This window comes from Scomber scombrus, chromosome 6 (genome assembly GCF_963691925.1).
Source record: "Scomber scombrus chromosome 6, fScoSco1.1, whole genome shotgun sequence".
Taxonomy (NCBI): domain Eukaryota; kingdom Metazoa; phylum Chordata; class Actinopteri; order Scombriformes; family Scombridae; genus Scomber; species Scomber scombrus.
Window position 1 is genome coordinate 19,491,824 of NC_084975.1, and position 25,152 is coordinate 19,516,975.

The window sequence follows — 25,152 nt, forward strand, 5'->3', positions numbered from 1 at the left end:
AAGCTTTTGAACAGTATAATCTTGCCTTAACTCTCCTCTGCAACCACCACTCAACTCAACCACATGACCTCCACCATAGGACCTGTAAGAAAGCTGAGGTGATGGGTTATTTGGTGGAGGTTTGCTGTCATGCAACATTTTGCCTTCTGTGTCATACAGAGCTACTTGTCTGTCAGTCTGTCTCTCTGTATCTCTATTTCAGTCCTTCTAAGGGCTGGCCACATAATGACAGACCTGCTGTATATTAAGGTACCCTGCCCATGCGTCCTCTCCCAGTCACCTCCCTTTTCACGGGCCCATATAAGCCTCTTACTCAAGGGGGGCACCACTTTCCAAGGAAGAATCGTGCACAAGCATTTGGAAGGCTAGCTAGTTTGCTAATTGGATCCTCTGAATAAGCCTAGCAATGGACAACCATTCGTACAACTTCCCCTCCGACTGCACCCCGCTTACCAACTGCAAATCTGCCCGTAAGCCAGCTGGATCCACCGTGGTGAACATGGGCAACACTGGCAAGAATCCTCCCCGGGACTATCTAGTCTGGTCCCTGTGCAACACCTTGTATGTCAACTTCTGCTGCCTGGGATTCATGGCTCTCGTCTACTCCATCAAGGTGAAGTTTTGTGTGTTACTTTTGTGCAACTTTTAGCATGTAACTTTCAGTTTTGACCATTTTAATGGATCACGCAATATCCAGGAAATTAAATGAGGTATCAGAAGGATGACTAAAACAATGATTGGAGGGTGATGATTTCCAGCAAAATCCACACAACACAAAGTCCAAACTATTGTTCATTGTTTTTATTCACAATATTTTACATTGTTGTTGTTATAATACCTTTTTTAATGTCAGACATAGGCAACTGTAATTTAAACTTTAATTAAAGTGACGTTAGTGTCTTTGAACATATCCCAGACTCTCAAACATTGATGTATTCTTTGTGAGAAAGGAGAACAATTTGGAAAATAGTTGCAATTCTACAATAGGACATTTGATCTGAGAGTGCCAACTGGGTACCAATGATTAATATGTAATGCCTCCTGTGATGTAAATGCAAGAAACATGTAAAATGTGGGTTGAGCTGGCAAGGACAGGGGACATGTAGTGGCAAATGTCACAGATGAATGTCAACACTAAAATGTAATTTCTGAAATAACAAAAAGCACCCAGCTATTACTTTTCAACCGAACTTCATTTTGGCACAGCTAGATTTATGATGCCAGACGTGTGCAACTGATAGGACAAAGAAAAGTAGGGTACATTAAACATGTATTTCTGTCAAGAAAACCTCATTATATTTCCAACATTATAGAGACTTGTTACAGTGTTTATTTTACTGGTCAGATGGCACACACAGTGGACAGTTGGTGTGTTGTTTACCACAGGAATGGGTCTGTGGAAAAACAGGAATGTAAACCAAAATGTTTGTTCACCAAGAGACAGCCAAAAGTTCCTTGAAATGTAGGATTGGACAAAATGTATGACTACCTGAATAAAAGGTCTCTAAAAACTCACCACAAAAGGGTGTGTATACCCTTCTTGTAATCTGCCTACATAGGGTACAGCTCTGAATTACAAGCACAGTATTGGCCAAGAGCTCAAATTAAAGACAGGGACTGGCTGCTTGTCTGGGGAGTTAAAAATGGCGTAATTGGCATCTTCCTAATGGGCAAGTACTCATGGGAAATTAGAGAGTGCTAGGGAAAGACTCAGCATGGTCTGTTCCAAAATATACAGATAGGGTTAGAAGCAGCTCAAGGATTTCATACAGTATCACTTCAGCCTTGCTCAATTTGGAACCTAGAAAAACTGTGTTGTTAAAATGAAATCTGTTATTAACTGGCTGTAAACAAAGACTTTTTTGGCCCTCCTCCCCTCACTATTTACAGTATACATGAGTGGAGATGCCAACTAAGCATTTTTGTTCTTTATGTTCCTTTTGTCTTTAGACATATTTGGCTGGGCTGTGCAATAGAGACATAACTTTTGGAAAACTGTGATTCTTGATTTCTGTAGTCATTTAAACTTACTTCAGTTGACGCATGCAATAATGTGAGTGTGTGTGTGTGTGTGTGTGTGTGTGTGTGTGTGTGTGTGTGTAGGCTAGGGACCAGAAGACTCAGGGCAACCTGCAATTGGCCCAGGAGTGTTCAGACAAGGCCAAATGGTACAACATCCTGGCAGCCGGATGGAACATGCTGATTCCTCTTCTGGCTGTCGTCCTGCTCGTCCTCCTGCTGGTCCACCTGGGCTCGTCCCAGGGCTCCTTCGACTTCTTAGGAGAGGATGGCTTCCAAAACTTCATGAAACTGTTCAGCTGGTAGATTGGGACGAAGAGAGAGAAGAATAAAACACATATGTCTCCGATTCAACCCATTTACACCAACTGTTCAGAGAGAGCATTACATTTGATTCAGCACATGAAAATTGACATAATAGCATACCTAGCCAGGCGATAACGGTTTTAGTTCTCCTATTCTACCTGGAAGTCAGACATTGTGCTGAGATTCCCAAATCCAATAAAAGTAAATTTTTTCTTTGCTACTTTTATACACAAACACAATTCTGGAAAAGGATTGTGGATATGTGTGTGGAAAACAACAGATATAATCATACAGTTTTTGAACTAGTGACCTTAAACGATGTAACAAAAGCAATACACAGGTTTAGTACAGCATCAATCAGAATTGATATTGTAAGAGAAACGTTAGTATCAGTGTATCCCTATGAAGTTAGTATTAAGTGAGTTCAGTTTATACCTGCCAGTCTGTCAGACATGGTCAGTAGAGAGAAAACTGACTGAAGTGTGAAATAGAAAAGAAAAGAAACAAACAAGCAAACTAGGACTAAGAAATTAATTCAGGAGGAGAGATTGAGAAAGCGGCTAATATCTGTCATTTTTGTTGTTATTTATTGTATTTATGTTCAATGGAAATTTAGATGACAGCTGAATTTACAGTATCTGTAGTCAGGATAGAAAGAGAAGGAGGAGTGGAAAGGACTGTGGAGCCAAACTCTGAATGCCAATAATAATGAGAAGCCTCTTGGCAAAGGACAATCAACATTCACCTCCCATCACTTTTTTTTTTCAAATGTTTTAAAATGTTTACTGTTACAACATACATATATTTTGTCATTATACATGTACTTAATTTTAGTATTTTGTTGTTTTAAGGTTTTGTTTTTTGTTTTTTGTTTTTGTTTTTTACATAATCTTGGTGCCAATTTATTGTGAGTGAGTTAAATAAACCAGATACTGTTAATTCAGTATTGCGTTGAAAAACATGAGCATTACATTTTTCCTTCACATGATGTGCCATAATAGTAAACATCAACAATTTTCAGGTCTTTTTCAGGTCCTCTTTTCTAAAGAACAAGACTGATGAAGAGAAGATGTTCGCTCAAATGGCTCTTGCGGTTCTGCTGCTGCACCTACACCCAACTTTAAAGTAATCATTTTAGGCTTCATATGTTTGATTCTTGGGCGGGTCTGAGGAAACAGGCATGGTTGTTTTCATCCCAGCTGTGTGCCTGCTGCTGTACCAACTATATACAGAACATCCCATTTTAGGAAACGGTATAAATGTCTCCTCAGTTGTAAGGCAGGGCCGCCCAAGCAGACCACTACAGAGGAGTCAGTAGCTATGAGGAGGCATGCAGCATGAGTAGATGTCTCATTTCCACTCAATCTGTTCTTAGACACAGGAATGATCACAGACTGAATGGCACACATTTCTTGGATGATTTTCCTTTGCTGGCTGGTTAGAGTCCTAAGAAACTCCTAGGATCCTGAGCCAATGTATATTTATCACATTTTTGCCAAACCTTTCTAACACTGCTTGATCCCACATTTAGGGTTCACCATTCATCATATGTTGTGCTGCCAAATCACATATTTTTATATTATATTCCAATATTTTGAAGTAAACATGCAGTGCTTGATTACATGTATTACAGCAATTTTGGCACACATTACTGTCATGTACAAATCCTGTTTTATAGGGGTATGGATTCTCTTATCTTATGATTTTATTATTTGGATTTGGAGAGAAATGTGGAGGTATAAAGTATGCAGTGGTAAGGAAAGTTGATGAATACATGCACATCAAGGTGTCAACAGAGAGAGAATCAAGTCTAGGCATACATATGGTATGTGAAATTCATCCAGATGCCCTTGAGCAAGTCAGAGACAAAATCTGAACGTGCTATGTAAATGCCCTTTGAGGTTTCATTTGCCCTTCGGCTTCTTGTACCTATCTTTGATGACTTGGGTGTCCTGCTCCTCCTGACCTCCCACTGTTTGGACTCCCATCATACTTGCAGCCTCTCCTGTGCTCACAACTTTATTTATATGCACCTAAATCACTGCCTCTAGTTTCCAACTTTCTATTTTCTTCCTGTGGTCTGGGAGAAATGGTTACAGATGTCTGTGTCGTGGAGAATTACAGGCTAGGAGACAGCATTGCAGAGGGAGGTGGCGCTAACTTCTCTTTCTGGGAGCTGTTGGCAGCAGTCGATGCCTGGAGTACATATGTAGAAAGGATACATACAGTACACAAATTGATGATATTGTATCGTTCAGGGCCATCAAACATATCTTACCTTTAAACCTTAACTTGAACATGCATTCCTAACCAAATGTCAGTCATGAAAAGTGTTTTCTGAAAAAAAGTGGAGTTAGTTCACTTTTAGTCAAACTTAAACCAACTGACATGTTTATGGTGTATATTAACACATCAACAGATTTTCAACACAGTTGACAAAGTTTAAATGTGTCATTCTTTTACATTTACCTGTTATCCATTTTACTGTCTAAAGCCCAATAAAAGGCCTAGCAGCCCCTAGAGGTTGAAATGTTGTATTGCACACCACGGTGCAGAAATGCTTAACAGAACATGCAGACTAAATTAAGGCATTGTATCCTGAGTGCAAAGCTAACATTTTGGCCCCAAAGGCACAAAGCTCACAAACTGCCCAATCTGATGAGTTAATCTTCATGGAATTATCGATATGCTCAATCTACTCATTAGATTTTTATTCAAAGAAAATTTTATGGCAAACATTGTAAATATCTTAGTTTATTTGTTAATTTGTAAGGGGCAGTTCAGAGAACACTGTCAGTTGCAGGAAACGGTGTCTGATGTACTGTACACATATATAGCCAAAGCTAACTTCAAACACCCTTCCCTCAATGGGCACTGATTATATCATACAAGCATACATAGACAAAAACATGAATTAACATCCAGGCAGTTATAAACTTTTTAATCCTATACCTGAAAAATCATTTGTAAACTTTGATTCAAAAGCTCTTGTTTGAACAGTAAGGATGTACAGATATGTACAAAACTGGATTAAACATAGTATATTGTCAGGTAGACGCTGCCTTTCACAGCCGTTATTTAAATGTGTTAACTGCCACATTAATGCAAGCTAATTATCTTCTGCCTCAACAACTTGGCTACAAAAAAACACATTTAAGCATAAAACCCACTCATCAACTTTTCGTGTCTAAACTAGTCCCACACAATGCAAATATCAGTTTCCAGCATATTTGCCTCAGGGATGTTCTGTCACATACACTCCAGATGTTTTCTCTTCTCTTCATATCAAATTGAAAACAGGTTGAATTACTTTGGAGTTACACAGAATCTGAACGAAAAGACACATTTATTGCAGCAGTACAATCACTCATACTGTTGATGAGGCATTCTGCAACAATTACTGGATTTGGATTTTTGAATCGTCGGTGGGTCAGAAAAATTTATTGTATGATTACATAATTGAACCCTCTTTTTGTGGTCAATTTTACCCCATTTGATGTATAATGTCTCTAAATAAAATGATTAACATCATTTTTTGGCTTCATATTTAATGACCTATCCTAATTTAATAGGGACAACTGGGTAAACAAAATTAACATATGTTTCCAATGTACTGTACACATTTTTAGTGCAGTTGTGTTCTTTGAGGTCAATTTGGTCCCAGGCTGTTTTAGCTGTGTAATAGAAAGGCACTAACATAATCATACCTATAGTAGTGTATGAACTACTGATAGTTTAAACAACATGAAGGAAGGAGAAAACAGAATTCCCACAAACTTCTCACACTATGGGGGCGGGGGAAATGTGGTTCCTGTGTAGACATTTATAGTTCACACAACATGTTGGTGCTCTGTGTGCTCTATATTGACAGGGGACTGTTAATGTTTAATGTGTTAACTTAAAACATTTTGCAGCATCAGACAGGAGATTTTTGTCTTTTTTCTCTCTGACTTTTTCTGCACTACATTTTTGTTTTTTGGGACCTTTATTAATTTGTATATACTAGTGTTATTTTCGTTTCAAACTCCACTCTTTCTATCTTGATTTAAGTATTTACTTCAGTGATTTACTTTAATGATTAGCCTTTCTTTACAATCCAGGCCCTCACATGATTGCTAATTGATGTCTGATTGCATTTTGTGGGCTATGTCCCTTCACACAATACATACCCAGCAAACTGGCCAAATATGATATCAATATATTGGGAGAATGTGATGCACAGTCCAGCTATGCCTGTAATATGCAGGTGTATGCTGGTGAACCCCCTGGGTAGTACCTGGGAAAAAAATCCAGGATTGAGTGATGAAGTTACATTATTGGACAGCTGGCCCATTTTTGGAGTTTCCCCCCATTGCCCATTGGCAATAATAAATAACTGCTATGTGTTCCTTACTGATGTTCTCATGATGAATATGTTTTAAAATAAAGATTAAAAAAAATAAAAATGTCCTTCTAAATGTTTGAAATAGTGTTTGCTTTCCTGGTGTCAAATTGACCCTGAACATTATAAATATTACATGTTATCCTTGATTGACACAGATACAAGTAAATACTACTTACTACTTATACTTTATATATGTATATATAAAATACTACTTAAATATTTCTTAATACTTAAAATAATACATACCAGATGCAGACACTGGGCAGCACAGATTGAACGAAAAAAGGCTTTAAGAAATCAAAGTGGCTTAGATGTCCAAAAGCTGGCAGGTCGAAACAGACATTGGTCCAAACCATAGGCAATAGCAGGAGCAGATAACAGACAGGATCAGTACAAAATGACTGAATACAGGAACAACACTGTAACAAAGACGAACTGGCAGGGAATGAATGACTGAGACTGGTAAATGTACAAAGGAGCTGATGGGGGACAGATGAATGGGAAGAAAGAGCAGGTAGAAGCTGATTGGCTGGGGAAAACACTGAGAGTGGGATAGGGATAACCAGGCTTGATGCAGTGCAGGTGTTGAAGCAGGCTTGGGAAGGAACACAGGAGAGAAACACAGTGCAAACAGGACAGGACTGTGACATGACCATGACAATAAAACCATTAAACACCAAAATATATATATTTTTTCTAGTTTTGATGTTTGGTTATTTGCATATTTTCCATTGTTCTATAATATCTTAATGTGTTAAGGTTTAAATTGTTGGGATCAAATTGACCGCAAGGGTAAAAGGTGTTAGTAAATGTGAAGATAACAGGAAGGTTCCTACCACTATGTAAAATATGAGAGCAAAAGCTTTTGTGGAATTAAATTTATTCTGGTCTTGGGTTAGTACAATAGAAGATAAACTGGTACATACACTTTGTTTTCATGCTATTGTCCGTGTTAATTCACAACAAGTGAAGTCAATATCAAGAATCAAAAACAGCCGAATCACTCTGCAAAAACACCACACACTATAAGCTCAATTGCAGCCAACTATCTTTTCCTCAGTTTGTGGGCAGGTTGAGTGATTTCAAAGCTTTACTTATTGACTAAAAGGAAGTTAGGTGTTACCATACAATAACCAGTAAAAGTATTTTTCAAACTACAATGAAAATGAAGCACAAGTATCTTATTTGCTCATTTCTCTCATAAATACCAGAACAAGCATGAAGTCATTCAGTTCATACACCAGTAATATATAGTAGCTTTGGCGTGAGCACAAAAATCTGAGATTCATTATGTTTGTGCTGCCATGTGCACAAAATAAGTTTCATATGGCATGTATCTAAACCACTCACATCTTATTCACATACGCTGCTATGTGTAGCCTGACCCCTTGTGGCCTGCTGGACTGGACTGACTTACAAAACTCACCATGTGCTAATTGGGAAAATATAATAGTCTCATTTAGTATAACATTATATGATAGATACATGTCAAAGTGAATTTACACCTTGGAAACGTGTTTGTAATACACCTTAAAATATAATGCAATCAAGTCACAACTTATTCCAGTTTACAAAGTGAAGCAACACAGTGTCAACAACAACTGAAATGTAAAGTTTCATGCTATGAAACAAAAATCCATTAAAATACCAATTACTCCTTCATTTACCCCTGACAACATACCAAACTCATTTGTTTTAGATTGAGGTGTTTAGTATGAAAAAAGCAAATGTCATTGGATTTTAAAAGCGTAGCCACGGTGGCTTCTCTGCAAAAGAGCCTATTTTTGTTACATAACCATTCAATAATGGTAATGTATAGTATATAGGGTATATAAGGTGTATATAGGGTAGAACCTGAATTTAAGTTCAGCCATAAATTGTGAAGAGATCAAATCCAGTTTGCATGCTATCCTTTGTCTCTCTTTGGCCTGTTCAACATCATATAGTAGTCAGGAATTTATATATTTATTATATTTATATTTCGTGCTTAGTTTCAGGCTTCATTCCACCTTCTATTTTGTGTTTCCTCTGCCCCCAGTTTGTCAGAGTGAGAATAAAAAAGGCATCTCCTGAATTCACCATCAGTACAAAGAGTACTTTAGAACACTTAATCAAATACAGATCCACTAGATGGAGCAATGAGTTACGAGTTGAAACTTTTTTTCTCTTCACATCTGCTTCCTCATTGTCCCTTGCTCAACTGGCTACGCCTTAGCCTAAAGCCATAACTTCAAAAGCAAGTTACTCGGTTCTCAAATTTAAATAGAAAATAGTAAATAGAATTTATTATGTATTTTATGTTAACTTAGTATATTTAGGAGTTTTTATTAAGCCATTTATTTGTTTCAGTCATTTGTTTTGGGCAAGTACAAAGTAAGCCATTTTAATTAAGGTAAAGCCTTGTCATTTTTAGGTAGAGCCAAATAAAATCGAAATGTCTAACTAATGTAGTTGTACTACATCCCACAAAGAATAAGAAAAAAACTCCATCTAAAATAGGTTTTAGAGCAATAGTGTGCAACATCTGTTCCCTTAAAACTGTTAAAATGCATGGCAGTAAAATAAACCATTAGCAGTCGCAATGGCTCATAGAGTACTCTCTGTGTTAATATTACAGAGATACTTTTTTGTGTCAAAGGGCATTATCCTCCAGCACACTATATGCTCTTCAAAAGTAGACATACTATGGTGTCAAACAGAAAAAAATTAAAATTTGCACAACATGGGGCCCCACAACCTTGTCATGCAAGAACAGGTCTGGGAGGTGTTGCACAGACTCCCTCTACAAAAGCCCCTCCTCCCTCACGCCCACAGAGATACAGACAGGATACCTGATTTGACAAAAGTAGGCGTTACCAAAACACCGCTTGGCCTGAAGAGCAAGCCGGTGTAGCCAGTGTGATCATCGATGCTGACAGATCATCATTAGCAGAGCGAGTGACAAACCATCGCCCTGAAAGAGCACACAACAGAAGAGTCAACATGAGCAGGTAAGAATGTAACCTGCTATTTAATTAAAGGAGATCAATCATAAAAGTAAACATTAATGTATAGATGGACTGCATGGCAACTGAAACCAAAACCTTATCTTCAAGGTAGAAATGATAAGACTTGTATATAGTGCCTGGTCACATAATGAAACTGTCACAAACACCACTACAGCATTTAAACAACCCACTATTTTTTACATAGTTTGCTATGATGTATTTAAAGTGACATTATGTACATTTAATAAAAGTCAGTGTGCTGCTCTTTGTCTCTAAAATGCAATAAGGAAATGAATTATCTTGAATTTATCTTGAATATACTTAATGTGTCACTCCTTTATCATTCTATCATTAATTAATTCAGTAAATACAAGAATATGATTTTCAGCAATTAAAAATAAAACAGTGAAGTCAAGGAATTTAGTGCAGTTGTGTTTTGTTGTCTGCAAAACAGTTTGGAGGGTCTTTCAACTTTAAACCCCCACAGAGTAAACGAGCATTTTCTGCTCATTAACTTTGCCTGTCTGTGCCTTAAGCAAGGCATGTTCTTTAAAGTACCCTGGTTTTCTGTTTTTTATGCTTCTCTGCTCTGCTATCCTCATTTTCCTTGTACAATGTGTACTGTTACATGTACAGACTGTGTCCAATGAAACCTAATTAAAGACATTTGTACATCGAGTGATGCGCATTTATGTGAAGGTTTTAAACTTAAATCTGATGCAATCGACACCTCCCACTATTGACAGGTCATAGTTCTTCCCACCACACTTCATTTCTATTCAACTGACTTTACTTAATCTGGATAATCCACTCAATATAGTTACTTCTGCCTGGGGAATCTTGGGTAGGTATATCAAAAAACAAGCAGTAAAACATTTAAAACATATCAAACACTAGTAAAACTCTGTCTGTTGATCAACATTTGTACGCCTGTTCACAGAGTAGTTTGTTCCTTGCAGATATGTCTAACACATTTAATAGATCCCATACAGTTTCAGTTGGCACACACATACACCCCTCCTGCAAACATTTAAGAGGATCTTCAAAGTCAGTTCTTCTTTGATGTGACATTTGTGATGTAACTTCTTCATGGTGGGGATTAAGATTTTGTAGCATTTCTCTATATAAAGAGAGTAATCTCTGTCTGTCTGTATGCATATATGCTTGTCCTTTAACTCTATTATTGAACTGTGTACTGTGAATGAAACTTCACATGTATGGCATGTATGTCCAAGATTTAGAACAGAACATGCAGTTCATCCAACTAAAAAGCAAAGAATCGCTGTCTGTCTGTCTTTTGCATATAGACCATTTATCGAAGCGGTCTCCCATATATTAAATTGTATAACGTACCATTGGGTTTTACCTCTTTTACCTCTGGGTCTTTAGTTTCCATGGGGACCAGCTCCACACCCTCAGACTCTAAATATGCTCCATACTGGATTTTATAGAAGCTGCTTATATTTTACTTTCTTTTAGTTTTAGAAAGCTACTGCAAAAGGACAATTTGTCATTGCAAGAATGTAAATGTATAGCTTGTCAAAGACCGTCAGATAGCTAGAAACTAGAAACAAATATTTTAGCAGTGAGGTTGTGTAACACCCAGGCACAACAGCCTGAGGCGCATAAGATTAAATGACTTGCATCAGCTTTTTAGAGCAAAGCTGAATGTAAAAAACATAATGTTATTTTGGAGAGGAACTAAGAATCATGCAGACAATTACCAGCCACAGCCATCCCATATGTGTACAATTACAATGCAGTCCAAATTTTACGCCCCTTTTTCTTTCACACTGTAACAACGGAGTAAACATGGGAAGGAATGACGAAGGAAGAAGGGAAGAAGAACATAACAGATTCAGCAACAAGCTATAAAACACCCAGAGACTTTATTTTAATTAATGTTTTCAGTTCTATCAGCATGATTTATTTAATTAATCTGGTTCCCATTAAGTGTCAAATCAAGTTTCATCACATCAAGGCATTTAATGAGCAACTTCTGGAAAGATGAAACTTTAATGAATATTTATGAAGAACATTTTGCACTAACTGAAAGCAGTTTATTTAGCATATTTAGTTATTACTTAATTGGCATTAAATTAGTAGATAATACAAGTTTTTAAAAAACATTTTATTTGACATTGTGACCTGTCCTAAAAAAAGTGCTAAAAAGTTGTAGTTTAGCACAGTTACTGTTGTTCTTGTTGTTTTAAATGTTTAATGTTTTTTCTTCAATAATCTTTACTCTATTACAGTCGAGGTCTAACTATTTCCATCTGGTTCTATCTGAGGGAGCATGTGACAGAGAAGATCATGCAGGGACACTTTAATTTATAGCAGGACAGAGAGACAAACATATTTTCGCCCAGAACATCTGGTGTGTGTCTGCCTTCTTATATTCACTTGGATATTCGTTGCTTTGTAATTTTAACAAAAAGGTTGCAGTTGGTCTCCAGAGCATCAGAATTTAGATTAGATTAGATTAGATTACATCTAATCTTATCTAAATTCACTGCTTAGCTCCATTTTCTATAACAAATGAACGTACTACTGGCAGAGCTTTACTGTCATGTCCTACTTCATCTATATGGTTACAGGTTGTGCAATTCTAAAGATGGACTTCAAACCTTGAATTAGGATGGGGCTCTCCCCTCTGTCAAATGTCACAGAATGGGGACAGAAGAGTTCTCCCCTGCTGGTGTTTGGTGTAGGACGTAACTGGACAGCCCTGTAGTTGGTTTGGTTTACCTTTGCTTTTTAGGCCAAAAGTCAGACACTCTGATCTGTTCTTGAAACGGTAGTTTGTTTGATAACCGGCCAAAAAATGATTGTGTCATCTTTTGTTTTTTGGTTGTTTTTTTTTTTTTACCTTGCTCTGAGTTGCAACAGTCAAATGTACTTTGCAAATAAATTAGGTTAGATGAAACAAAACAAATATTTCTCTCAAGTCTTTCTCAACTTTTGAATGTGTTGCAGCACTGCAGGCATACAATATACAAATAGGCTAGTGTTTATTTACAAAACAAATAGAATAGAATAGAATAGAACTTTATTGTCCACCATAGTGGAAAATTGTCTTTGGCTCACCAATAACAGACATACAGTAGACAGAAATTACATACGGTCCATATAATCCATAAAATCATTCCTAAAATACAAAAAATACATAAATACATAAAAAATATGTAAAGTATGTGTGCGTATTATGTATTGATCATTTGGAAGTGTTTAAAATATGAATTGCACTTGGGATAAAAGACTTCTTATAAATATTGCTGGTTGGATGTAGTGAAAGTATTGGTTTGGTTCCTGTCCCTGACTGTCATATTATTATATTTGAAAATGATTAAACAATTAATACTGAAGTATCAGTATGTAAGCAGCATGTTACTGTTGTAGTTGCTGGAGGTGAAGTTAGTTTTAACTACTTTATATACAGTTAGCTAGTTTAGGCTTTTCCAAAGGGTCACCAGGTATATCTGAGAGGTCGTGAAATGATTCATGTCAGAGGAAAGAAGAAAAAGCAAAGTTCTGATACTAAAATCTGTTTTTAGTTAGGATCATTTGAAATTAAACCAGTGAGAATGTCCCATAGACATCTGGTGGATCAATGAATCAATCTGGATCAATCTGGTGGATTTATGATGCTGATAAACATTGTTAATGCCCAATCAATCAAGTAATAACATGTTATTACTGTGTCAAAAATGTGATCGCAACCACACACTGCCTTTTGTAAGACATAAGTAGCCAAACAGGTTGGAAACCACTGGTTTCATCTTTAAAAATGTGTATTTTAAAAACTTGATAAATTCTCCATTGTGTCATATCTCCATCTGAAATGTTACTAAAGCTGTCAAATAAATGTAGTGGAGTAGAGAGTACAATATTTCTACTTTAAGACTAGTATGAAGTGGAGTGGCAAATAAAGTAGCAAAAAATTGAAATACTCAAGCAAAGTCCCAGTACCTCAAAGCTTAAGTACAGTAGCCTACTTGAATCAATTTAAATATCTAAACACTATTTTTAAACATTGTACATCATTTCAAGATTCCTAAAACCAAAAAAATTAATAATCAAACATTAGAAAAGTTATTTATCATTACATTGCTATAACTTCATTGCTTTAAATAAGATTTATTGTATTTCAGGATATAATCATGTGATTATAAACGTTTCCTCTTTGCAGATGTCTGATTAGCCATTCAGAGTTGCAAGGCTTCATTGAGAGGTGTATGACAGCTGTGGGTACCAAGCCGCATCATGCTCGCAGCCTAGCCGAGGTGCTGGTGGAGGGAGACCACAGGGGTCACTACAGCCATGGACTGAACAGGATGGGTCAGTGGGATGCTTAAGTTTACCATTGCACTTGCTTATTTAATTTAAAGATCAAAAATAACACAGTTGTGGTGGTAGAGGAGAAAAAACAACTGTGACTTATAAGCTAATAAGCCAAATGTAAATATATTGTCAATAATTTTATGCATATTGGAGGCAGTGTAAAATCTAAACATTAAAACACTTTCAACTTTTCCACTTACTTGTCATCAGTTAGTGTTGAACTCCGTGACTGAGGTTTTTTTGTGTCTTTAAATATGGTTTTGTTTGTGTTGTCTTCTCTTTACATTTCGACAGACATGTATGTGAAAGACATCAAATCAGGAATCTGTGCCAAAGATGGTGAGCCGGTGGTAGAGAAGGAGAGTGCAGCCACCGCGCTTGTGGATGGGAAGAACCTCTTGGGCCCTGTGGTGGGAAACTTCTGCATGAAACTGGCCATAAAGAAAGCCAAAGAGGCCGGCATTGGCTGGGTTGTGGCACATGGTGAGTCCCATTTTCTCCAAATACCAAAGGACACGTTTTAGACTGATGCAGCTACACAGGCCTTTGAGACCCTGATCAACTGAAATGTACAAACATCTCCTCTTCTGCTCTTCAAATTCAACATTGTACTGCAGCATCTTAGGCACAACAGGTTTTAATTTGACAGAGGAATGACTGATTTTCACATTTTGCTATAGTGTGGGAAGAATGTTAATTGGTTGATTAACAGGGATGTCATGGGCAAAAATTAAAGTGCTACACCACTCAGCTTATTTCATGTGTTTTGACATTTTGCGGTAAAGATAATCTTTGAGTTATTACTCAATTCACAATAACATGCTCAGTCATGAGAGACATGTCTGCATTTGAAAGGACAGAATGTTCAACATTCATAAAGGGCATTATTTTCACTGCTGAGAGATTAGTTGAGTGTTTGGCTCACATAACAGGCAATTAAGTGTGGGGGGAAACAAACCAAAGCCACTAAGCCAGACTGACGACCACAGAAACAGTCCGTGAGTTGGATTTGAATTAATTTACCTATTTATTCGTTTTTGTCTCTCGTGAGTCAATCAAAGGGAACATTTTACTCTACTGCAGTGGCTAAATACAGCAAGCGGTGAACAAATCTTGACAAATAAAACAATGAAAACACAGCCATTGCTATAAAAGCATGACATGTTTGTTGTCCTTTTCTATTTTAGGCTCCAACCACTATGGTATTGCTGGATACTATGCAATGCAAGCTCTGAAAGAAAACATGATTGTAAGTGAACAGTTAGCAGAAAATTGTCTATTCCTCCACCAGTTTGTGTTATCTTGTTCGAACCCTAATAGATGTCCTTTTTGATTTTAATAGAAATGAATGCACTGTTTCCCAAAATGGTTTTCTTATTCATTTGTGATCTGATTCATCACAGGGCATGTCATTTACCAACACGTCCCCACTAGTGGTCCCCACACGTGGTAAAGAGGTGAGAAACTGATTTAAAATGAATGTTTTAATCAAGTTCTTACTTTAATCTGACAGTTCACAGTATTATAAGATGTAGTTAGTCAATGCATGTTAAAATACTGTGCAACCTATTTACCCAGAATGTTCCAGTTGTTTTAATAATGTGCGCCTGCTGTTTCCAGTGCACTTTGGGAACGAACCCCATCAGTATGGCAGCTCCTGCTAATGGCGGAGACAGCTTTGTGCTGGATATGGCCACATCAGCAGTGGCACTTGGAAAGGTAAAACAGGTTTATTCTGATAAGCCATCTGACATTCCTTACATACAGAAAACAACTTCCTCAATGCCAACAGATATAACCTGGTGGGTTTATTTTTTTTGAAATTTTTGAAAGTTTGTTTATGCGGTTGCTAAATATCTTAAAATGTTAGGAATTGCTTTTTTATAAGGTGTGGAATGGTTAGTCACAGGATAAAAGTGTTTTCATTTTAAAGTAGGAACAGCTTTGGCTACAAAAATCATACAACTTTTATACTGATTCATTTAACATTATACAAGTTTGTGTGTCAGTCAGCAACTTTCCTGAAACTACTGTAGGTAGAGTAGCAGAAGCACAGTCTTATTTGCCACTGAATTGATGTGGAGTTGAAAGGCCTCACAGCATCATAATTATTGTCTACTGAAACACTTTAAAAGTGTCTAATATCTCAGTAGGCGTGTTGTATATCCTGTTGCAGCCACTGAATGAAAAACAGGTTACTAGTGGGAAGTAGAGGAAACCGGATCCATACATCTTGGTGAGCAGCAGTGTAAGTCTCCTCTTTAATTTCTCATTGTTTAATGTGCACAGGTGGAGCTCCATGAGCGACGTGGAGATAGCATCCCCGAGGGATGGGGTTGTGATGCTCAGGGCAAACTCAGCACAGACCCCAAGAGAGTCCTGCAGGGAGGAGGACTGGTGCCAATTGGCGGCAGTGAAGCTACAGGTCGGTAGCAACTAAAAACAGTTGACAGCAGTCGGCTCAGGGATCTGTTTTGTTATCCTGCTTTTTGTTAGACACTTTTAGACATTCAGCTCACACTCAAATAAAATGTGTCAAAGTAATCCTCCTGGTACACTCTGTCGTCACATATAATCTGTATAACAATCAAGGATTTGTGCAGTGTGTAGTCAAAAGTCTGCCCTGATTGTCCATTATTTGCAGCATCTACAGTTAAAAAAAGACACAGTATTTCATTGTGTTTTTCTGACGCAAAATATAAATCTGTGTTTTAATTTATTCAAAAACCATTACAAATTAAAAATTATTGGCCATTAGCAATGAATTTGTGCCAGGGGAATATATTTGCTCCGAAATTTATTTGTGTTTCTGTTTTATTAATGTGTGCACAAATTTCCACTTCTTCTTCCATGATATGACCACAGTGAAGCTCAGTAGGAACATATAGGAGTGAAAGGAGGTACATAGGGAGGGGATAAATATAGTATTTTGTGGAGTGATGACTTTTCAAGTAATAGTAGGAGACAAATTGTCATATAACATTTTTTGCATTCGCCCCCTCGCTACATTACACAACTGAATTGAACTGAAGTATTGTTATATCTCTGTTGGTTCCTTCAGGAGGGTACAAAGGCTATGGTCTGGGAATGATGGTAGAAGTGTTCTGTGGCATCCTGGCTGGTGCTCAGTATAGCAAACATGTCCGCACGTGGAAAGTAACTGATCGTGTTGCCAACCTGGTATGTTTATTTATTTATTCATTTATTGGCTTGTATGAGGACATCCTAACCCTGTTGGCCTTTTCCCCCTAGTAGTCGCAAGATTACGATATTACAACATTACAGCATGCTAAAATTGAGCTTCCTTGTCCTCTTGTTGGAAAAAAAAATCAGTGGCTAGGTCCCACAGCCATTACAGCTAAAATTAAAAGCAAAAAAAATGAATTGCAAATATGCTTTTAAAATATTGTGTAGAGCCACATTTTGGTTTTTTAATTTGAACAAAACATATGTGTTTTGTTTCTATGTAGCATCAAACTCCTGGCACCAGGAAGTACACTGGAAAATTGGCAATGAACAGATCAAATAAAAGCAAATGACTTGATAATGTACATATGTTTCCACATAAAAAGGAGGTGTAACCGGTTTGTACATTTTTTCAAAGTATTTACTTCAAGTTATAGCTTGTCATTGAGCAGTTGCTCAAACAATGCAATACTTGTTATGATGGATTAGGACGTAACTAAGCAGCAGGATGATAAATAAAACATCCCATAACAATGGTGATACAAACACGAAGAGCAAAGTTTTACGTGTTAAAAAAACCTTTGATAGCTACTGTTATCTGTTATCTGTAAGTCACAAATAGGCTACATACTGTTTCATCACCTCATGACGATCTTCACTGTTTATATTGGGTCAGTTCACAGTCTTGTCATGACCTGGCTGTTTTGTGTTCACAGGGTCAGTGTTTTGTAGCGATCAACCCAGAGAACTTTGCTCCTGGGTTCAGCGACAGGATGTCAGACCTGCTCTCCATCCAAAGAGGATTGGACCCTGTGAGTAGATCCCACTGTTGCAATGTTGACACTGGGAATCTCCTCTTTGGCTGAACAGAACTACATAAGTCGGATAGATATAGTGAAGACATATTATGATTTGAAATTACAAAAACTTTGAGTGTAACAAGTCATATCGTACCGAGCAATATTGTGCTGTTGTGCTTACTGTAGTGCAGTGTGCAAGTATGCTAACCATTGCTAATTAGCACCAAATGCAAAGTACAGCTGAGACTGATGGGAATTTCATTAGTTGTGCAACTATTTGGCCAAAAAGCAAAGTATTGGACAAATTAAAATTTTGCCAGATGGAGACATGAGTGCATGTTACCACATTACATGTCAATTTATCCAAACTTTATTGAGACATTTCCTTCAAAGCCATAAATGTCAACCTTATGGTGGCACAGAAGAAAAGTTAGGGAATCACTAAAGTCAGTAGGATTCATTCTCTGGTGACTATGAATGTCAGTATTTCACTGCAATCCATCCAAACTTTGTTGAAATATTTCAGTCTTGGCCACTAATTTTTATGATTTAAAATGAAAACAAAACAAAAAACATTGAACAAAGTTGAGTGCTAGTTTAGTGCTTTAATGAACGTTGCTGCTTTTCTGCTGTAGGCTGACCCTGGCTGTCCTGTTTTGGCTGCTGGAGATCCAGAAAGGATCCACATGGATGAATGTAAGAAGATAGGTGGGATCTCCTACCACCTCAAAGTCGTCAATTACATGGTAAGAGTTGGAAATAAAAGACAGGAGTGCTCAGATCATAAAATATTGTCAGTGAGTCCAGAGAATTTTACTGACTGATGCGCTACTGTACAGTAAAGGGAATATTATGCCTTTTATTATTAATAAGAATATGTGCAAATATATGTAGATGTAAAACGAACTAATTTGCATTTTCTTTTTTTCAGAACGAATGTGCTAAGAGCATTGGGGTCAGCAGTCTTCTGCCATGTGACAAGCTCATCCCCAATTAGTCTGCCCAATAAAGATCCGTGGAAATCTAACATTTCTCCTCAGCTTGAAGTTCAAATTGACCAACTTGTGAATGCACATCATTTAAGCTGACAGTTATTTTTTTAATGACTTAAACCAGGTATTTTAACATATAGTTTTGATGAAAATATTTTAATAACCTTAAAATCTGTGACGAAAATGGAAAATATCAAATATTTTTCCTTTTAAGGTATGATATATAATTTGTTTAAATGCTCAAAATTATTTCAAATTGATCATAAGAATGCTTTACTAGTTTTATAAAATTAGGTCCAAGGTCATTGCATAAACCAAAGTCTTAAGTGCCTTATTCAGAATAAAGTAATTTAACAGAAACTTTGTTTCTCTTTTTTAAATTTAGAATAACACATTTTTGAGTATTTTCTTTTTTCAATATTTAAATGCTTCCTTTTTTTGTACCTGTCCTATGTGTATCTACATCTCACCCTAGCACCCTAAAATATTTCACCCACCAGGGGGCGATGTAAACTGTTGTAATGTCGCTCCACTTGTGACAGGTCTAATATGAATACTGCTGTTCAAGAATTAGTTCAATTAATAAAGTGGTTTCTGGAAAACAGAAAACGTATACTATAAGTAGTAATATGTTTTAACCAATAAATTGCTGAATATTAATGTATATGTATGCATTTTAATGTAATCTTGAAACTATAATTTATTGAATCAACACTAATACTCCATGACCTGAGGAAAATCCAGATTACAGTTTGCATGTGTGAGTTTTCACCACTAGATGGAGACATAGTATGAGTAAACTCCTGAGTTTGAGGCATGTACTCCAAACAGTGATGTTTTTTTATGTATGTTTATAAACATCCTTTTTGCTCTCTGATGTAAATTCATGAAGGCAAAGTTAAGTTTACCTCATATAATTATATTTCAAAATGACTACTAAGTTATATTGTCGCCCAGGTAAAAGGTGAAATATTGGATGTAAAGCTGATATGTGCGCAGATGTTAACACACCACATGATTATTAAGGCTTTAGGTTTTATTTATTCCACAATGACCCTGAGGGAGGAATATGGATAGGATTGACACATGAAAAAAGAAACATAATTAAAGTGGACAGTGACACTTGTTTCTCAGTAATGGGGAAGTATAAGTAAAGCAATCATACTTTTTTTTTTTTAATTACATATTTATAAACAGCTGGTCTGCTCCTCTTGCATGTAAGGCAGCAAGAGGACACAGCACAGCACACACACAGGAAAAAGCCTCTACTAAATCTGTGAGGGAGAAGAGCGACTGGGCAGTGACAGATGCCCAGATCAGGACCTTAATCTCCCATGCCAAAAGTCCTGGCACTGGGCCTCGAACCCTGGATGTCCCGTTAACACTCGGCTGACCGCAGACAAAAGAAGAGAAATCAACAAATCAATGGGCTTTCAGCCCCTCCAGGGGAGGGGAAAGGAGGTGGAGGAAAAGGGGCAAGTGTGCACTCGGTTGGGCTAGTGGGTATGTGAGTGGTTATGAAGGGGATGCATGGAGATTAGGTGTGGGCTGAGGGGGAAGGTGGCTGTGTGCTGGGTGCAGGGCTCCGCCAAGTCCAAGGATTAAGAGGCTGATTCAAACAGTCGTTATAGGGGGCAGACACAGAGGTGTGTGTGCAAGGATGGCTAGATGGATGGTGGGGGTCTAATCTGCCCTGGCCTTGGCCCGGTGCCCTTGTGCAGATTAGAGGGGGCCCCCCAGAGCCCAGAGAGCAGGGCTGCTGGTTAGGATTAAGCAGATTCTAACAGGTGTTTTCTTTTGTGGTGCCAAGGGAAGATCTGTCCGTCACTCACTGAACGAGCAAATCATGAAGTGATCGCCTATTACTGATGGGGCGAGCAATGCCAAAAGGGCACGGCATGTGTGAATGTGCAGGTCAGTGTTTGTTTTTGGATCAAACTCTGCTGGCTGCTTTGGGATGAGGATATGCTGAAGCATTTTAAAGGGTCATAGCTGCAGGAAATGAGCAGGATGAAGGAACGATGAGAAAATGTTTTACTAAACTGTTAGTAAACTGTGAGATTACTCACAAACACACCTCAAGAAGTTAACATCCTGGTGCAGCTGATCAGTTATCATGACTGTAAACGGACCCTACAGCAGCTCTGCAGGGTTCCAGGGTGGATGAGATTAGGTAGGAAGAGCAACACTTTCACAAAAGGACGATCGGATCAGAACAGTTTAGTAGCTACAGAGCTCGTCACTGACCGCTTAGAAAAAACACTAAGAATTAAGAATATACATGCACAACACAGATAGTCATATACAGTATTACAAACTGTAGTCGCCATGATATACATAGGTACATGGATTGATAGAATGAAATCGCACTTACTCCTGCTGGTATAAATACATGCAATATGCCAGATATTGTCCTTCTATTTTATGATAAATTGACACTTTTAAATCCCTGTAATATGTACAATTGATTTGATAAGGTCTAAACTCTTGAAAATAATTGTTCAATACATTCCAGATATCAGTTTCTGAGATTTCTACCACCACCACCCTAAACAATAGAGGTGAATGAAAGTTAATTTTTGCTTATCAAAGCACAGAAGAATGTCATTTGATATTTTATTGGAACCCGTCTTTGTTTCGGAAGAGAGTGTTTAGATTACCTACTTTAATTACATTAGAAAACACATCACTTATAACATCAAAAATCAAAATGATATTCAAACTTTGGGTTGGTTTCCAGAAAAGTAGTATCAATAATAATAAAAGCAATGTAAGATCAACGCTTTAACTGCTGTGGAAGTGGACGCTTTATTGCTGCTGAAGGAAGGCGTGCATTTGTGTGTAATGACAGAAAGAGTGTGGGAGGAGAGCTAGAAAAGCTCTGCTGCTCTCCTGCTGGGTCTTTAATGAAGTGGTTCCTGGTTTGTTCCACCCAGCTGTTATTCCTGCAAAGCCAAGATATTTGGCCTTGGCTCTTTGTCCTGCTTGGGCTACCATACCTCCAAATGACTGAGTGAACACGTAAAAAATAAAGCAAAGCATCTGGTGTCTTGTTCTCTCCAACTGCTTGGGAATGCAAACATCTCTCCATCTGTTGCGTCCCTCTCTGCAGAACGTTTGGGAGTGGTACTCGTTGTTGGTGCCGCCATGTGCCATGTTGATGGTGGGGTTTATGCCAAAGACAAGAATTTTACAGTGCAGCACATGGATAAATGTTTGCTTGCTAACATCTTTGCCTCTACCTCCCACAACCCTTAAGTCTTTATTTTATACTTCTGTGCCCAGAATATACTAAATACTCTGTCAGTCTGTTGAAATGCAGAGCAATCTAAGCCACAGAATGAATTAATGTTTCTACTCACGTTAGGGTACAAGACGCCACAAATGAATATAAGCCAGAAAAGCCACATCTTCAAACTTAAAGCTCAAGGACTCAAAGCTTTTAAACTACAAATAAATGTATCAATCACTGACAAAACATGTACTGTAATAATGATAATAAACAGAAGAAATAAGAAAAAATACTTAATAGTCCATCTTGCCTTTTTCCAGGCCTTTCAGACATCAGGTTTTCTTCCTAAAGAAGAAAGAGTCTGAAATCCCTGATCTGAGAAAAAAAAATTAAAAAATTAAAAAATCTGTAATTTATTCAATATTTTTTTAGTGGCAGTAAGTGTCAAAACCAACTGTATGAACCGAGCTACAGAGTCTTAGGTGAGGTTTGAAGATGTCTTGAGCAGTTTAAACAGCACATTACCTACAGGTTATTATACATTTACTCTCTTCTGTTTACTGTGTAAATCTGTAATGTGTCAGTATAACTAAATATTAAGTAAAGCCCTTTTTATTAATACAATTGTATGTAAATCTGTTTAAAATCTGAGAGAAATTATGACACCAGTCTTGCTTTAGGCAAGTTATATTAGCAAATATATATTCAATATATAAAGGATAGTTTTGCAGTCAAGCTTTTTCTGTGAATGTGTGCATATGAAAGATAAAAGAGAGATAGAGAGCAAGTCCATATCCACAACAGTTTATTTTGGCTATCCAACAAAAAATTACCCTACAAAACTTACAACTAAACCTGCACACTTGCTTTCAGACAAAGTTATCAAACTTAACAACATTTAACAATCATCTATACACTAGAATGTTTCAAGGTTTCATCATGACAGTCTCATGGACAAAAACACAGTATGTATAAACTGATTAGATACACTTTCAACACCCAGGAGTCTCAGGTGCTGTCAGTGTGGCGGTTCAGGTAAAATGAACATACTGAATTAGAAAACTATGTTGACTAATTCCGCCATGTGATTACATTAAGGATCATGCCAGAAGGAAATGTATGAGCATGTATATGAATAATTTGCAATTGTTACTTTCCCATAGACTGATCACAATAGGCCCTGGGGTGAAAATCTCAAATCTGAGTTCCTACAGGTTTGCAAATTGGTGAAGAGGCAAATGTTTTTTCGTTTTTAAAATCTTGGAAATTGGACTGACTATGAAACAAAGGATCTAAGTCAAAGCCTGGACATATGTATGGATGACTGCATAAATATATAAATATATGAAATCCATCTCTCCAATACAACAACAAATTACATCTTTTGTCGTCTACCTTGACTGCAACATCTGTCTTCCTCTCACCCATGTGAAACTGACATGACAATGTTTACAATAGTGTGAAGAACGGAAACTGCTTGCACTGCCGGAAAAGTAACAGTCTTACAGGCTCTATGTATGAAAGAGGCTTTTCTCTGTCCTTGTGTAAACCAGCTGGTTCATGTGTTGCTCTTTTGAGTGCTTGTGACCAAACTGAAATGAGGCAAAAACAAACAAAGTCAGACAGGTGGATGCTATCCAAATCCCTGTTTCGACCAAAGTTGCAGGTTCCCTGGATCAAGAGGACCTAATCCCAGGTACTACAAATAAAGATTTAAAGTCCCTGTTGCAGTCCTTTTGGATTTCAGGAACCAGGTAAAGGTCCTTGTTTTGTGAATTAAGTAGTACACAAGTCGAAGCAGCCGCATTGTGTATGTTTGACCAATCAGGGACAGCCATCCCTGCCAAACACCCTGTACTTAGTCCCTAAGGAAGGTTCCTGCGGTCAAAATGTGTCTTAACACCCTCTTTTCCTCTCTTCTTTTCTCATTTGGATCACTTTGTGTTGACGAGTGGATTTAATTTCCTCTGTGTGGTTTGCACACCTCTGGATATGTTGACAACATGTTAATAGACAGCCTAGGTGTTGGATGGCCTTTGTCTGTGTGTGAGGTCCTAATGACACTTTAACAGTTGTCTCCATGTGTTTTCCACTTGGGATAATCCTAGGTCTTTTTTCTTTTCCCTTAACATCAATAGATCATTAGCACATAATATATTAGCATAATTTCACTAAATAAACAAGGTTTTTAATTTTCTGCTCATGTAGCACTTTGAGATTGCTGAAATGTAAAGTGCAATACAAATTAAATATATTATTATTATTATTATTCATTACCAGGACAGTCTTTACTGTCTCACTCTATTTGCAATGTAAAATATGTTAAAACCAAGCATAAAAATTGTGCTCAGTCAAGACAATGCAGTTTGATGTTGCCTAAATTGAAATTCCTAATTACTTCACAAGCTTTAGGACTAGATTAATCATTAACCACAGTATCTTTGGACCTATCTGGACTTGTCACATCTTTTGTAGATCTAATCTAAAAAACTAAGCAAGCTTTGTATATTTCAGTTGCTTATCTCTGTTATAGCTGTTTTACTGTTTTGGCAACAACTACACAGTCTGCTACACGAAGAGCCTGATTTTCATAAATGGTTGAAAAGTCTTACCTACATAACAATGTTGAGGATCATCAGTTGTCATTTGTAAGCATGCAACTGTTACTGAGTTACTGACCACAATATGCAAAAAACCAGTGGCCTCATTGTTCATACATTTGCTCCATGTTTGTGTAAATGTCTGTCATCTTCACAAGCTATTGTAATACTACTAGCAGAGTTAAATCCTTCAAATGGTTGAACCAACATTTCCTGTCAACAGTCAGCTCCAGTTGTGAAGATTTTGTCACTTGCCGACACTGCAGCCCACTGCAATCCCACCATGAGAGGTGACATCTGAGTCC

At 37.4% G+C, this 25,152-nt stretch overlaps 2 protein-coding genes across 2 annotated transcripts; both read left to right on the top strand.

Moving 5' to 3' along the window:
* The first annotated feature begins 406 nt into the window (after positions 1-406).
* Positions 407-2,325, top strand: LOC133982408 (interferon-induced transmembrane protein 5-like). Its single transcript, XM_062421455.1, has 2 exons — positions 407-613; positions 2,104-2,325. Exons 1-2 carry the CDS (start codon positions 407-409, stop codon positions 2,323-2,325), a joined length of 429 nt encoding a protein of 142 aa, XP_062277439.1.
* Positions 2,326-13,883: 11,558 nt separating this feature from the next.
* On the top strand, positions 13,884-19,020 carry LOC133982369 (uncharacterized oxidoreductase YjmC-like; the record flags this gene model as incomplete). The annotated part of the gene is made up of 10 exons (XM_062421408.1): positions 13,884-14,034; positions 14,332-14,520; positions 15,225-15,286; positions 15,441-15,494; positions 15,658-15,756; positions 16,327-16,462; positions 17,099-17,217; positions 17,940-18,035; positions 18,659-18,769; positions 18,955-19,020. Coding segments are annotated over 10 exons (1,083 nt in total), but the record flags the coding sequence as incomplete, so codon positions are not given.
* Between the last annotated feature and the right edge of the window lie 6,132 nt (positions 19,021-25,152).

Coding starts and splice junctions, on each gene's coding strand:
- LOC133982408 (XM_062421455.1), top strand. CDS start 407: ATGGACAACCATTCGTACAACTTCCCCTCCGACTGCACCCCGCTTACC. Junction 614..2,103: donor CTCTCGTCTACTCCATCAAG/GTGAAGTTTTGT, acceptor GTGTGTGTGTAG/GCTAGGGACCAGAAGACTCA.